At 52.2% G+C, this 15,527-nt stretch overlaps 3 protein-coding genes and 1 non-coding gene across 4 annotated transcripts; 3 read left to right on the forward strand and 1 right to left on the reverse strand.

The window, feature by feature from the left end:
* Positions 1 to 353: 353 nt before the first annotated feature.
* B0T26DRAFT_722903 (EF hand associated-domain-containing protein) lies at positions 354 to 2,362 on the reverse strand. The gene has a single exon (XM_060442609.1). It carries the CDS (start codon positions 2,278 to 2,280, stop codon positions 772 to 774), a length of 1,509 nt encoding a protein of 502 aa, XP_060293078.1. The 5' UTR covers positions 2,281 to 2,362; the 3' UTR covers positions 354 to 771.
* A 3,087-nt stretch (positions 2,363 to 5,449) lies between these two features.
* Positions 5,450 to 7,729, forward strand: B0T26DRAFT_754930 (WD40-repeat-containing domain protein; the record flags this gene model as incomplete). The annotated part of the gene is made up of 8 exons (XM_060445881.1): positions 5,450 to 5,516; positions 5,604 to 6,148; positions 6,212 to 6,379; positions 6,464 to 6,849; positions 6,917 to 7,202; positions 7,265 to 7,435; positions 7,511 to 7,586; positions 7,653 to 7,729. The coding sequence occupies 8 exons, from the start codon at positions 5,450 to 5,452 to the stop codon at positions 7,727 to 7,729; spliced, it is 1,776 nt and encodes a 591-aa protein (XP_060293079.1).
* Positions 7,730 to 8,186: 457 nt separating this feature from the next.
* Positions 8,187 to 8,266, forward strand: B0T26DRAFT_t198. Its single transcript has one exon. It is a non-coding gene; the product is annotated as a tRNA-Gly (tRNA).
* A 3,763-nt stretch (positions 8,267 to 12,029) lies between these two features.
* Positions 12,030 to 14,066, forward strand: B0T26DRAFT_654179 (uncharacterized protein; the record flags this gene model as incomplete). The annotated part of the gene is made up of 3 exons (XM_060438521.1): positions 12,030 to 12,094; positions 12,167 to 12,310; positions 12,377 to 14,066. The coding sequence occupies 3 exons, from the start codon at positions 12,030 to 12,032 to the stop codon at positions 14,064 to 14,066; spliced, it is 1,899 nt and encodes a 632-aa protein (XP_060293080.1).
* Between the last annotated feature and the right edge of the window lie 1,461 nt (positions 14,067 to 15,527).

The raw sequence follows: 15,527 nt of genomic DNA on the forward strand, positions 1-15,527 counted from the left end.
GTAACATAAATGGTGTGGTACGGTGGCAGCAGAGCCCGCCATTCTAGTATATCATCCTTGGAGCTACCAAAACAACACGGCACGAAATCTTGTCGCGACGTTAGACGAGGCATTATGTTTGACCGTTCAGTTTGACTGATCTTGTACCATTGTTGAGCGTCGCCTCTTCGTGATGGTGCACACACACTATTCTATCTTTAGCATATTCTGCGATTAACCTCTCCGCAAACTAGAACGGCAACTTCTAAGCTTGCCGTTAGCTGGCAGCGACATTTCACAATGACCAGCGGGAAACATAAGCAACCCAGACTTTCAAAGTCGCTGGAGGTGATTCAAGGCGGAGTGGGGACCAGATATACTGGATAATTTCGTTATTAAAAAGACAACATTAAATACTAGACTCTTGCATTTGCAATGCGTAAAACCAAGGTGATTGCACGCGTGTTGCGTCCGTATGGCGCGACTTGAGTTGAGGTGGGTATCATAATTTCGCCCCCTGGGGAGGAGGGCAAAAGCAAAAGGGGGAGCGAGGCCGTTACTTAAAACAACCACGTCGCCAAAGCAAACAAAACCATGTCAGAAAAATCCTACTCCCGTCAAAAAAATTGCTGCTTCCCCCTTGCTGTCCCGCTTTCCAAACTCTCTTCGAATCAACACCCACTTGGGGCTGATACGTATCCTATCTCTTCATCCAAAGGAAATCCATAAAACAGAACCCCCAACTCGACTCCCGTCTTGCCTTTCCTCCGCTGCTCTCAAAGACAAAACCTATCACATCGCGCTCGTCGACCGCCGCCAGATCATAAAGGCAGCGATGGCGGCGCAGGCTGTTGTGCCCAGTGCCATGTAGAGACTAGTGTGATCTGGGGGGTCTTCGCTCTTAGGGAACGCGATGCTGGGGTTCATGGCAGCTTCGGCGAGGGCGACGAAGAGCTCACTGATACTATTCCAAGTGACGCTGACATGCAGTGGGGTGCTCATATTGATAGCGGCAGCGTACGAGTCAGGCTGCAGTTCGCTGCGCTGTGTCGTCTTATCGCGATCTGCTTTCAGCGCCGTGTAGATGGCGGGCAGCTCGTCGAGCTGCGGAAAGCGCTTGCGCAGGTCGACAATGTGTGAAAAAGAGTCGGGGTCTGACGAGTCGTAAGTGTAGCAAATCAGGTCGCATGCGTCAAGCTTAGCCTGGTTCTCGAGAATGGCAGGTTCCAGCTCGCCAAGCTCCTCCAGAATCAGATAGCACTGCTTTCCTCCCTGCAGCTCGACACTGTTGACGGCACGTCGAGGTTTTATTGTCGGCCGATATAACGGATCAAATGGGCGATTGAGAAATGCGTCAAGAAGCGACGACTTGCCAGCTCCCCCAGAGCCAAGCAAATAGCAGAGGACCACGTTACGCTCAACTCTCCCGGGCCGGCGTCTTCTCTTTCTCGGCTTCGTTAACTTTAGTGCAGGCGTTGTGAGGTCGCGCGCGTTGGGTGCTTCAAACCCGAGGTATGCCAGATACTCCAGTGTAGTCTTGGGTTCTAAAAATGTAGTCATGCTCCACTGTGCCAACCAGCCTTGAAGGGTGATATGTCCAGCCTCGTTTCTGACTGTTGTAGACGGAAACGAGCTCTCCTGCCACGAAGATGGCAACTCCGGGGTGGGGGCAAACAGAGCGGCTAGCTCCTGGTCGTTCAGACCACCATCATTGTCCTTATCAAATGTCAGGAATAGATCCATAAAGAATCGATAGCCGGCTGGGCTGAGCTCAGCCGAGGCATAATCGGGAACATCAAATCGCGGGTGCAGGAAGTGGTCTTCCAAGCTCAGGCTGTCCGTGTAGTGGTGTTTCCGCAGAATGAACCATATGGTCTCGTGACGGCCCTTCTCCGCATACAGCTTGTTTAACTGTAGGAATCCCTGCATATCGAGTCCCATCTCCGGGGTACCTGGGGCGGCGGGAGCCGTCTTTCCGGGAATGGTCTTGCCAACAGTCTGCTTGATATTCTCCAGCTCATCCGGCAGCAGGGGCTTGCCAAAAGATTTGATTTGGAATTCTTGCATTTCCTTGTCGTTCAAGAATCCGTCCTGATCCTTGTCGGAAAGGTAGAAGACCCTCCGCAGAGCGTCTACACACGCCGGCTTTAGCTGACCCTCCTTGTGATCGAACAGAGGTGCCAGGGGATGGATGATAGCCTTCTGGCACAGGTAGAAGGCCTCGATAACGTTCCGTTGCTCTTTGGCGCTCGATCGGATACAAGAATCTATCTCTTTAAACTCGGCCATTATGGGCAACATTTCCTCCTCGATGACCTGACCTGTCTTGCCGTCGCCAGTGAGGTCGGACTTGTTGGCACATATAACGACAGGCACGTTGACACCGAGAGAGCGAAAGTAGGGCATCCAGAACAAGGCCACACGTTCGTAGCTGTAATTGTCAGAGTAGACGAGGAGGATGACGTTGGATTTGCGGATTTCCTTCCTAAGGGTGGTCCTATCCTGCGGTCGGGCTGATGTGTCGACGATCGTGGTAGTTATATTTGCGGGCGCGCCCATGCTCGCGGGGATGGTGATCTGAGGCAGGACCGATTGGATCTTGCTCGTGACGAAGACATCTTTGACCAGCGAGGCGATCAAGCTGGACTTTCCGGTGCCTTCATCGCCGCAGACGCAGACGCGGACTTCTAAGCATGACTGGTCAGCTGGGACTGGATTGACACAATCCATCATTTGATATGACCCCCCTATTAACCTCCACAAGACCGAGGGAGGGCTATTGGAGGGCGTACCGGTAGTGGCCATTTCCGTCGTGGGCAAGCTGCTGCTCCCTGATTTTGGTCACCAGCAATCCCTTTTCAGAGCACTGCCATAACCCAGATCCCCGCGTATACGGGAGGGAGCACGGGTCGAAGAGCAAGGCGATGGTCGACAGTCGAAAGCAAAACTAGCGATATGCAACAAATGATACTAGCTGCCGGGCCTGTCGAGTCGAATGATCGAATGATCTGATCTGGGTTTGGTCTGCAGCGACCGGGCTTAATCCTCGGCTTCCTGAGCTGCGGGCTTGCCGCTACTTATCGATAGGTTTCAAGCCTTGTCCCCCGCCTAATTGGGAATCCTAGCTTCCCATTGGAACAGCCCCACCCGCTCTGAACAACGACATTAGAGCTAAAACCTAACTCTAGGGATTTTTGCAGCAGGTTTGTTAGACTCCTCCAAAGTTCAGTGTGGGAAGGCCAAATTTTCTCCGAACGTAAAGTAGAAACAGGTCTTGTACATGTTTACAGAGATGCAGCGCATACAATATAGGAGGCAAAGGTACCTTAGTCACCAACCGTCGGGCTGCGGTGAGTCCTGCCTTACCTAAGGTAAAGGGCCTATTCCGTAGTATGCGCTAAATTGACATAACACTTCAAGTTCCAAAAGTTGATAGCTGATCGCTCGTAGTCACTTTATCACTTCAATATCAAGGGTCAACATGGCGTCAGTTTGGGGGTTTCCCGCGCATACATAATAAGTAACTTCTTTTATTCTGTTTATTTTACTGCAAGATCATTTTCCAGCGTACCTGGTTGCTTCCATACCTAGAGGCAGACTAGGTAAGTACTGTACCAAGCTTTTAGCTCCCTATCATACTAGCAAATAAAGTTCGGTGATAGTGGGACCCGTGGTCATATCACAAACGTGAAAGCTCTTCCATAAAAGCCAAAGGTCCGACCTAGAAGTTCGAGTTGCTGCCACTTTACGGATAGCTGTTCATGGTCTGCTCTCACTACTGAGTTCCAAGAGGCTGAAATCTGTCCGCAATGCACTGTTCATAGGTCAGGAAGGTACCATACAGCACTCCGGACACTTACATGCCCCCTTGAGACAATGTCGAATTATTATCTATCAACCTGAATTATCGAAGTCCGTCTCAAGCACCTATAAGTTCCATGCTAGGTACATGATCTTTTTAGCAAATAAAACCTCGTAACCAACCAGCGAGGTTCATAGATACCGTAAAATGATATAGGCTTAAGTTAAGAAGTTTAGGGAGATAGCCTACAATTTACGCAAGGTAATTATCGGATGGAGACCTCAAACATTTACCTGTACCTATGAAGAGTATTTTGCCCGACTTTAGAATATACTAATAGTTTTACGGAAGTCATCTGTACTAGACACAGCGTCGAGGCCCCTCGTGGTGGTTTCTATCATTCTTTGCGGGCCGTCTTCCCTCCCAACCAACGAAGCCTTGTCCGCAATCCACTGCGAATAGAGATAAGCTAGGCAGGTACATGTACTCCGTACAGAGTGTATGTTTACTTGCATACAGAAAGGCCTAGACCGGATTTGCATGGTCTCTTGAGATAATCTTGAGTTGTTGTCTACTTGTCAATTACGAAGGGCCTTCAAAGCACATGAAAGCTGCTCAGGTGATATTTCTGGCAATTCAAAGCCTTATAGCTCACCAAACAGGGAGGTACCGAGTGCTTACTTACAGAGGGTATTTACCATGAAATTGTGTAGTCGACAGAGACCCTTTATAATCATGCGAAGCACTTTGCTTGGCTTGAGAGTATGAGGAGACCACCTTAACGTATAGGTAAGGCAGTGAGTAGGTGTATGGAAGCCATTCGTCCCTCCTTAGGTACGTAGTGTAACCTGTTAGAAACAATGGATGCCCGCTCCACCTTGGCGGGGGCTCGCGTTACGCATTGCTTCTCCACCTCCACACTTCCCCACACCTTAGAGAGACTTGTCCAGCCGTTGCGGGAAGCTGGCTCGCCTGGCTGGCCTACTGCTGGGAGGCTCGAGGTTCCCCAGTCTCCGTCAGCAGGATTACCTTAGGGACCCCTGTGCCTGCACCTTTTAGCTGCTAATCGGGGTCCTGTTGCTCTTATTACTCAGTGCGGCGCCGGTAGCTGTCCGTCCCGGCCACTCATTCTACTCCACGATGGTTTGAAGGCCAGCGTCACTATCGCCAGCTTCACCTGGCCCTTTCCAGGTTGTCCAGTGCTTTGCGTCTCGTCCGAAGCCCCAGGCACCTGCCCGTCATTTCATCTGCACACCACCTGCAACCACCCCCCTCCCCCCTAGCGAGCTGAACAAGCCAAGCGAACCTGCCAAGGAGCCAGCCAGACAGGCCACCCACCATCCCATCCCCCTTCCGGCCAGTGCATCAGCGCAATCCCGCTGGCGACCACGCCACAGCCGCTACCATGTTGTAAGGAGACACCCAAGAAGTTCCTGGGCACCGGGTTGCCCAAAAGGAGTCAAGAAGGGAGGAACAAGCAGGATTCCATCCCAACTCGAACGGGGCAGGGGCAGGGGCGCTCGTCGTCCGTACATTACATACGGGACCTCAAACAAATAGCTAACCTACACGTCAACTCTACGATCTCACAGCGTCCTCCCTCCTCCGCCACGGTATCCCACTCAGGCGGCATATAATGCCGCTGTCGGGACTGGCCAGGTCGCTCCCATGATAGAAACCAACAATATCCTCACGAGTCCTTCGGGACCCGAATACCAGTTTCTGGTCGGCGAGGGTGAGCTTCTACCCAATCGCATTCCCGCCGTGGCGCCGTCGATCCCCTGCTAAGTAACCTTGCGCTCTGCACCTCGCCCTTCCTCAGGCCTCTACGTGCTCAAGGAAGATCTCCATCTCGCGACTCCTCCTCCCCACCCCTCGGAAGCCCCCATCGTCAACCCGAATCCCCTCGCAACAACGCCGCAGCCTGCCACTGCCGGCACCAAGCTGTCACTGGCCAACCTCGACGTGCGCCCCCTGCCTGCCGCCTTCTACAGGGTCACGTCGCCCTCAAGCGGCCTGCAGCAGAGCATCCAAGAACACCCTGACGAGAGCAAGTCGTCGTCCGAGGCGCGCGAGAGCAGCAGCTCGGCCGGTCGCATCACTTCTAGCGATGTGCCACTCATCGTGTTAAATGCGCCCGCCTTTGGTGAGGGAAACGCGTTGCTCGCGCCGCCCAATTCCAAGGACGCGAACAAGCGTCGAAAGCCCAAGAACAACGTGACTAAGAGCAACTCTTCCTTCATCTCTAGAGTTATTGTCCACGAGACACTAAACAAGAGATTGCAAGATCGCCCTAGTGATGGCCTTTTCGCCTTCGCCAACATCAACCGCGCCTTTCAATGGCTCGACCTCTCATCCCCATCCAAGGTGAGCCATATCCGCGCCCTTTATTGGGCCCGCACTAGCCCCGGCACCACTGACGGTTCGCAGGCCGAATATTTAACAAAAATACTATTCACCAAGGCGCATTGCCTCTGCCATGACGTAAATCTGCTAACCAAGAGCTCATCGCACATTGACGTGATCATGGGGTTTTCAACTGGAGAGATCATATGGTGGGAACCCATCTCACAGCGATACACGCGACTCAACAAGAACGTATGTCGCTCTCTAGGCTTCTTCGCCTACCCCTAGTATAAGCGCCGTATCCGAAATGTTCCTGAAGCTTACCATGGCACACAGGGGATTATCAACGGAACGCCAGTTTCCGAGATCAGGTGGATTCCTGGCTCAGAACACCTGTTCCTCGCTGCGCACATGGATGGATCTCTTGTTGTCTACGACAAGGAAAAGGAGGACGCCACTTTCTCCGCCGACGAAGAGGCCGGGGCAGGGCTGCAGGCAAACGGAGAGGTGAACTCGGACACTGCCAGCAGAGGAGTCTCCAACTCCAGCCAAATACAGATCAACAAGTCGGTCCACTCCAAAAACCAAAAGACAAACCCCGTGGCGGTATGGAAGCTGTCCAACCAGCGAATAAATGCATTTGCATTCTCCCCCGACCATAGGCACCTTGCCGTTGTCTCAGAAGACGGCTCACTGAGGATAATCGATTATCTCAAGGAAGAGTAAGAATCCCGGGCTGCGCTTTGTCGTCTGAAGCGTCCCTCATGCTCACCAGTTACGTATCAACAGACTTTTGGACCTATTCTACTCGTATTATGGGGGCCTAATATGCGTCTGCTGGTCACCTGACGGCAAGTATGTCTTGACCGGTGGGCAAGACGACCTCATCTCGATTTGGTGTCCGTCCGAGTCGGCGCTTATAGCCCGGTGCCAGGGTCACCACTCGTGGGTGACGTCGGTAGCGTTTGACCCCTGGCAATGTGACGATAAGAACTACAGGTTTGGGAGTGTCGGAGAGGACTGTAGGATATGTCTGTGGGATTTCAGTGTCGGCATGTTGCATCGCCCAAAAGCTGTAAGTGGCTACTGAGCTTCTGTGCCCTCTCATTAATATTGCTGACATTTGCAACAATGTAGGCCTCCGTACATCACCACCAGCGGGGTGGCTCGGTTTCGTCGCGTCTGGTGTCGCTTCAAAGGGCCGAGAGTTCACAGAACGGCTACGGCGTTGGTGAAGAGGCAGCGGAGAAGATACTGCCACATGCCGTGGAACCGCGTTCAAGGACGGCCATGCTTCCCCCTGTGTTGGTAAGGGAGGAAATCCATATCCAGTCTCCTTCAGTAAACTCTCGTCCAGCTAACACGTAATTTCTTGCGCCGCAGAGCAAGACGATTGATGAGGACCCGCTGTGCTGGATCGACTTTACCCAGGCTGCCATCCTCACCAGCTGCAAGTCAGGTACGTCTCTCATCATCATTAGTAGCGAAGGGGGCAAGGATGCTGACACTGCTGAGATGAAATTAGGCCATCTGAGGACGTGGAGTCGCCCATCAGACACGTCGCCCCAGTTGGATGAAGAGACGGATAGCTCGCAAGCGTGATGTGTGACGATAGCAATGATATATGCCCGAGGTACGGCGTTTATTCTTTTACGGTGCGGCAATGTTTGTTTTGAATGGGCAGAAGTAAGGGAAGGGAGCTTTTTTGGTTGCCGAGTACAATATGAAAGAGCCTGAGCGGATTGCTCTTGTATTAAAACAGAGAGGGAGTTGGAGAGCGTGTGGGACACAAAAAGAATCCATGTAATGTACAACTACGATGTCTGCTCATCTTATAAGTCTTGGGTGCATTGTTATGTCAACTTTACTTCAATGGCTCTGGATGTAATCAAATAAGTCAAATATTGAGAATATGGCTTTATAAACGCCCTGTATTGGATGAAAATGTTTCTGAGAAACATTTTATGGCGTTGGGTTAAATAGGGAGTAAAGTTACCGGAATGGTTGGATACTGCCTTCATAAAAAGAATTTCGGGCGCAGATAAACATAATCCAGTAAGCGTCAATGGTCTAGTGGTTAGGATTCAACCCTTCCATGGTTATAAGGTTGAGGGGGGGGTTCGATTCCCTCTTGACGCATAGTTTTTTGCTCTTTTATTAGCTATAATAACTTTTTACCATTCTTGATTATCGGGTCTCTGACATATTCTCCTTTATTTTGTCCTTCAAGGTCGATCATATTAATCCAATATTTTAATATAACATGCAGTTATTAAGTGTTTCTCTTCTATCCTATGAACGGATTAAGTATACGCCGTAGCCCGGTCCCAGATCCTGGGACTCTTGTTCAAGCTTTCGCCGGCATGCATTGCATAGATAGATCATCGGCGTGCATGCGCGCGCGCGCGCGCTTTTGGGGCTTCTGGAAAGTGTCAATTGCCATCTTGGCTTGATATCACCGAGGCTCGGTGGGGGGGGTGGCATCCCTCGGCAGTCTTAGAGCGTGCGGCAGTGTAGCAACCACGGCGGGTCAGACGCTATTTAACATGGCGTGTTCCCGTGGTGCAGTTTGGACCCGGTGGCCGTCTATGGATGGGATGAGATAAATGCGGTAAGTACCTTACCTTATTATTTTCATTCCGGACGCGATATCACCAAAGAAAGTCGTTACCCCGCACGGTCTTCTTTTCTTTTGTTACGGAATTGTGGCACGCTGGGAAAGATGGACGGATGCAAGAGAGCTGGCTGGGAGTGGGCCGTCGGACGTCCTCGGCAAGTCTTTCAAGTCAGAGCCCCGGGAGCTTCCGAGGCTTGTTCTGTCGCTGCTTGTATCTTTTTGTAACAACGTTCCAAAGTTCACGACTATGTAATAAGTGGAACCACTGGGTCTTTGAAGTTTCGCCTCGCATTCCCAACAATGTGTACATACGGGTAGATATCTGTTAATGGGGTGGGAGGCGTCATTGCCTACGTTTGCTTGCGGGCTCAAGCTGGGTTCTGATAGACATAGACAGTGCAAAGGCTGAAAGCGAAGAGGTAGTGTTTCGCCACATTCACTAGAGGCTTGCCCATAAGGCTGATGCCGTGTCATGGAATGCCGAGATAGCGTGCTGGGAAGCATGCATGCAGAAGAACGTGGCGTGATAGCCTTGTCAAAATCTCTCAAGCCGTGGTCCCTGTCTCCCTGCCTCTCTTTCATGTGAAACAGCGGGCAGGACCCACCAGAGGGGAAATAGTATTTTGCAGAAATGCGAGATGTGAGTCAATGTTGATTGATTGTGGATGCTCTGTGAGGCAAGAAGACTGCGAGATGGAAGAAGCAGGCCTTTTCTTCTTCTTTTTTGCCGTCTTTAATGGGTCTTTTCTCTTCGCGAGTCGGGTATTCAGAAGAATTCACTCTCGATGCCTGTAAGGCGTGTGGCGGTGTATGTCCAATTGGAAGCGCTAAAAAGCCACCGATTGTCGGCGTCCCGATCCACCCCCCCATCCCGCCGATACCCAACCGGTGAGATTTCTTGGTAGAATTTCCATCGCACGGTTATTATAGCAAAAGGTAGCATTGCAACCCGTTGGAGCGAATAGAATGTCGTTGCGACACTTCCCAACACTTCCGCTTCCCTGTCATGAGCCTGGGCGCGAAAAGATCGCCTCGGTTTGCAGGGCGTTATCTCCAGATAGATCGGTGAACTTGAACCGAGAAGCCGACACCGGGCTACCTTGCCTTGAAAGCGGGACTGGGTTTAAAAAGCCGTTTGGTGGGGTTGATAATTACGGGCAAGTGGGAATCTTTCTGTCATCGCCGATCCTGGTATTTGAGTGCATTTAATTCTTACATCATGTTGTAGTGTACATATGTACAAGTTAGTAAACCGACCTTCACACAAAACAATCCAAGGAGAAACGCTCCGTTCTGACGCTCCGTTCTGGGGCCGCGTTATCCATGCGAGCACTTTCGCTTCTCTGGGGCGCAGGTGGCGGGCTCGTCACGAGAGTCTCCTTCGGCTTGCCTGCCACTCTATCAACCTTGGGTGGGAGCAGGGCGATGTCACATTTCACCCTGAGCGTTGGCCAGCAGGACCTTTTGTCTCGCGTCAGCGCCCCAAAGGCACAGCTGGGGTTGGGCATCAGGCTTCCAGTCTTTGTTGGCAAGACACGCCAACAGTTCAATGCATCCTCAAGGCGTCTCAGGTTTGAGGTATGGTAGTTTGGAGGAAACCCGCTGATAGCGCCATATGATCTTGGGATGGCAAGGCATGTCAGTTGGCCATCGGGTTCAGGAAGCTGGCTGCCGTGGAGGAGCCAAAACGAAAGAGAAAAATGCTGCCACCCTCTCCCGCCTGCCGAATTTGGCAGCCTTCTAGATTCGTTGACGGCAGGGCGGCTGGTGGTGAGGACGGTGGGGGTTACATCTGTGGCTAAGCGCTAAGACGGTGCTTCCACAAGGGGCGTGCGTATTGGGGGCAACTGCGCTCTCCAACACGACAAAGAATTCGAACAAAAGAAGCTCGCTCACCTCAACCAAAGAATAGCAGGCGCGCGCGACACGAAGCCAGGCTTCTTTCAGCTCTTGCCAACAAACAGCCAGCAGGAGGCCACGAATATATGCATTCGTAAGGAAAGTAGTAATGCGTACCTTACGTATCATATGTCATTCTTTCGCTGCCTTACCGTATTCTGACGGATCCCCCGTCTCTTCCATTGCTGGGGGCGCCGTTACTCCACATCTCAGCCTTGGAACTGTCTCAGCCACTGGAAGTCAGAGACGGTGATAAGGCATGCATCGTTTTGCTGGCACCCCACGCGGCGAGCTTACCAACCCACTAACTCGGTATCCCGTAAATAAGGCAAGTTAGGTAGCGGTATATACGCAGTATATGCCTTCCTCACGTTTACAGGCCACACACATTCCGAGATTTTTTCTACCCTTTTCCCTGTGCTCCCCACTTCCTCGTGGCACTTCCATCACTCGTGAGCTGTGCATATTCAATACAAAGTCTCAGTGACGGCTGTCCGCTTTCGCACACCTCCACCTCAGCTGTTTCAAGGTAAGGTAAATACCTGTTACAATACATGCTTGGAAATCGGCTGCCTGGTTGCGACTGCATTTCCAACGTTCCATTGCTCGTGCTCACGTGTGACGGACGCAGGAAGCGGAATTCTAGGCATTTTGATCCAACGCGCAGATACGTTGTATACCAGGGCTATGATGCCCAGTCGTTGGGAAAGCAGTCGCGGCCCTGTAGTTACATGCCAATACCTATAATTGGACTGAGTTCGTTCTGGGCTGAAGAGATGTTCCGGAGGTTCCTTGCGGTTGGCTTATTGGGCCATGCATGAGCTGGGTTCGCTCGCTTATGGGCTTACTTTGGGACTTGCATGGACCCCTGGACAGATCGGCCTCCACCCCTCCACTTCACCTACAGGTCAGGTACTGCACCGTATTCTCTTGTACCGTTGTCGTGCGACGGTATCCGTACCTGACTAACTCCGGCCTCGACCGTCTAGACCTTCACTTCCCTAACTGCCTTGTCCTGCCCTGCAATGGCTCCCTCTCGAAGATTTTGTCCCTTTCCCGCCACTCTTCTTTCCCTCCCATTTCTTTTACAGGTAAAACAAACAAACGCCTCCCTACAGTGCACAATTCAGCCCGCCGTCACTTTTGCGCCCCTCTTCTTCAAGGACAACCCTTCGGATCCGCACCCCAGGATCGCCAACGGCAACCAACTTGTGTCTGACGTGCCGCACACTGCGCTGCCCTGCCTCGACCTACCCGCCTCCCTACATGGTTAGCAGATACGCTGGGTAGATGACAGGAATATACCAATATCTCTACTTGGGCGCCGCCACTTCTGTTCCTTTGCAACAGTAGAGCAGCAAACTTTTTGCCTTTCATTGTCTGGCAATGCCTTCCTTTAACCCATTTACGTCGGTGACCGGAAGACACGCCTACACCCTCTTCGAGATCCGGTAAGTTCTTGCCCCAATTCCTAGATCTTTTGCGCTCGCCGCATTCGGGATTATTTCTAACCCGCATCCTAGACTCGAGAATGACTTCATTGTGTTCCGCGGCAACGAACATGAATCGTCGGGACAGCTTCTGAAGGGCACCGTCGTGCTGTGCCTACCGTCTTCCCTCAAAATCGAAGACATACATTTGAGATTGACGGGCACGCTCCAATACAAGTATGAATCTAACATTGCTTTTCTTTGGAACTTGAGGAAAATGAAGAAGCTGACCACGACTACTAGTTGGACGGACACGAAGGTGACACCCACAGGGATATCGAGCCAAAAAGTGGACAGAACTTCAACAATATTCTCGCACAGATGGACCCCGTTTGCCGGTATTGGAGCGCCCGACGGCTCGCCGAACTCGTCTGCCACCGCTACACATACCAAAGGTGTTATCTTGCCGGCCGGGAACTACGAATGGCCCTTCGAACTGCTGCTACCGGGGCAGACGACGGAGAGCGTCGAAGGCATGCGCGAGGCGAGCATCACATACAAGCTCAAGGCAACGGTAGCACGGGGAAAGCTGGCATACGATCTGCACGCCTATAAGCGCCTGCGAATCATCCGAACCCTCGAGTCGTCAGCCCTCGAATTCCTACACGCCATGAGTGTCGAGAATATTTGGCCCAACAAGGTTGAATACTCGATTGTGATTCCGCAAAAGGCAGTCGTTTTTGGCAGCTCAATTCCTCTCGAGACGAGATTTACACCGCTCCTGAAAGGGCTGGAGTTGGGCGATATTACAATCAGGCTATTGGAGGTTCACGACATTCTTCTACAGTCGCACGCGGCTCACAGCGTCCGGGAGCACAAAAAAGAAAAGGAGATTGCGTCCTGGACCATTCCCATGAGCAGGGACGAGCATTGGCAAGACATGATCGAAGACACGGGCCAAGAGGGCTGGGTGATGGGCACTGCCTTGGATCTGCCGAGGAAGTTGGGCAAATGCCTCCAGGACGTGAATGCGCAAGGGATTAAGATCCGGCACAAGTTGAAACTTGTCGTTGCGCTCAAGAACCCCGACGGACACATCTCCGAGCTTCGCGCAACGCTTCCCGTGACCATTTTTATCTCGCCCAACATGCCGTTGGACGAGGATGGAAACCTGGTACGACAGCTACCACAAGGAACGTCGTCGGAAGAGGTTGCAGCCATTGCCCCGCCAGGCTACGGCGAGCACGTTCTCGACCAGCTATACGAGGGCATAGAGCCCACAGGTCTACAGACACCGCACCCGCAATCAGGCATGGGCAGCCCTTTGTATGGCCATTCCCGCTCAGGATCCGCCGAGAACCTGGGCTCTCTGGCCCACAATATGGGGGTTACTCCGGCGGCGCTTTCGTCTAGGCTACAGAGCATGTCCTTGGAGGCGTCGCACCGCAGCCACTCCTATACTTCGGTAAGCTCATTGGGCGGGTTATCAGGAGCCAACACTCCCCGTCATCCTCCCGGTGAAGCGCCAACATCGGCTCCTTCGCGAGTGCCCCCGTCGGCGCCGCTCTCTCGGCAAAACAGTGATGATCAAGAATCGTCGGGGTCGAGCACGCCAGAGCACCTTGACTTTCCCGAAATATCTGAGCTGAGCAAGGTGCCCAGCTATCAGACGGCCGTCAAGGCGCCAATCAGACACACAACCTACAACTCAAGCTTAGAGCTCCCGGACTATGCAACGGCGACAACAGCCCCAGGTTCCCCGGAAACATCACCGGCATTGTCTGTAGAAGAGAATGCCGGTGTCATCGACCCATTGACGTCGATTGCCGAGGCTGAGGAGCCTGTGCCACACGGCGCTGCTGCTAATAATGGTCGTAGGAGACCGATGGGACATCGAAGACGCCAGCTGTCACGGAGCCTGTTTCCTCATGCCTTCCACCCGGAGGAGCGCCGCCGATTAGAGCTGATGCGAACCCGGGAACGAGTGGTCTAGGGGGCCTTCAACCCGTGCGTCCGTCACCACTAAATTCTATTTTGTATCATTAATCGGTCTGGTCTTGGTTTCTTTCTTTCCACGTATCGACAAGCATATGGCGTTTATGGCAGCCCGGGGACTGGTCGGTCGGAAGGACTTATGACTTTGAAGATCAAGCATTTCACGAGGAAAAGCGGTAGTGGTGGCAAACACAAACGGCGGGACGGCTTAGCATTTTTGGCGGAGGGGCTCGTTTGAAGTGGCACAGCCGGGAATGTGCTTGGTGGTTTGTCGCCCTGTATGATATTCTACGATACCCATTCGGCAACAAGGGCACGACGATGATTTTTCAGTTTAGGCAAGGGGCGATTGCAAATGAAGCCCTTGTCGCCAATACGAGCATTGCATTCTCATATTGCAACAGTTGAGAGCGAAATCGAACCACGCCGATCCCAAGAGCAAGATGAGCTGTTTGATCGAGGGAGGAGGGTGTGCTGTGCCAGGTGACGCATGTCCCGCGATTGAGGAAGCGAGGTTGGGTCATAAGGCGGGCTGCATGAGGCGTTCTCACAGGTCTAGACTAAAATTGCTGATGGGGACTTACTTAGCTATCGAAAGGGTACACGTAGTACGTGCAATTCAAGATTGTCGCTCCCCAATGGAAGCGTACAGACTTGGTGACTGCATCGTGGGTTATTGGGCCGCCTTTGTATTTATCCCGAGAAGGGCCAGCCAGCTACGAGTTTACTCAGGACACACAGGGAATATCTCCAGGCGTCAATTACGTCATATTTGACGTTGGTTAAATTTGGCCGCTTCAAGCGCACAACAACACTAAAGGTCAGACTAACAAAGACGCGGCGGCACATGGCCTCTCGTTTATGCATCGGTTGAAAGACCTCAGCTGAACTTGCCTAGCACTATCGAATGACTGAGACTGAGCAGTTATTGTTTTTCTGCGTGTCTGCTTCAGAAGGAAGAGTTTAGCGTTTAGTGGGGTGTTTTCAGGCGGACAAGCCTGCGATTTGCCCCACCTGAGACAGCTAGTCAAATTACGTCATTGGGCCTCGTTCGATCTGTGATCTGATTGCAGGGATTGAGAGCTGGGCGCAGGAAGCACGGGCTTTGGCGAGCCTTTATTCGCGCTTGACGACCTCGCCAGCGTGCGAGCCGCTCTGTTCCGCTCCGTTGAAACTACCTGATCGCCCGCAGACTGTCGCAAGAGGCGTTCAATACTAGCCAAGATGGTGTATAGTGGGCGAGTAGCGCAGAGTGGTGGTGTAGGTGGGCAGAAGATCAATCAATCAGCAAAGCCGTCTTGGACCAAAGAGAATAACGTACAAATACCCTGTTTTGCTAGTTCTCGTTCTAGCTCTCTCTGCCGAACCCCTCCCCCTATTAATGACTTCATCCCACCTGCCCAGGAACTGACCGTGCCAATCTATTTATTGTGAAGTTTAAATCTTTCTCTTGAGACGA

The sequence above is a fragment of the Lasiosphaeria miniovina genome (genome assembly GCF_030549165.1).
Source record: "Lasiosphaeria miniovina strain SMH2392-1A chromosome Unknown B0T26scaffold_6, whole genome shotgun sequence".
NCBI classification, from domain to species: domain Eukaryota; kingdom Fungi; phylum Ascomycota; class Sordariomycetes; order Sordariales; family Lasiosphaeriaceae; genus Lasiosphaeria; species Lasiosphaeria miniovina.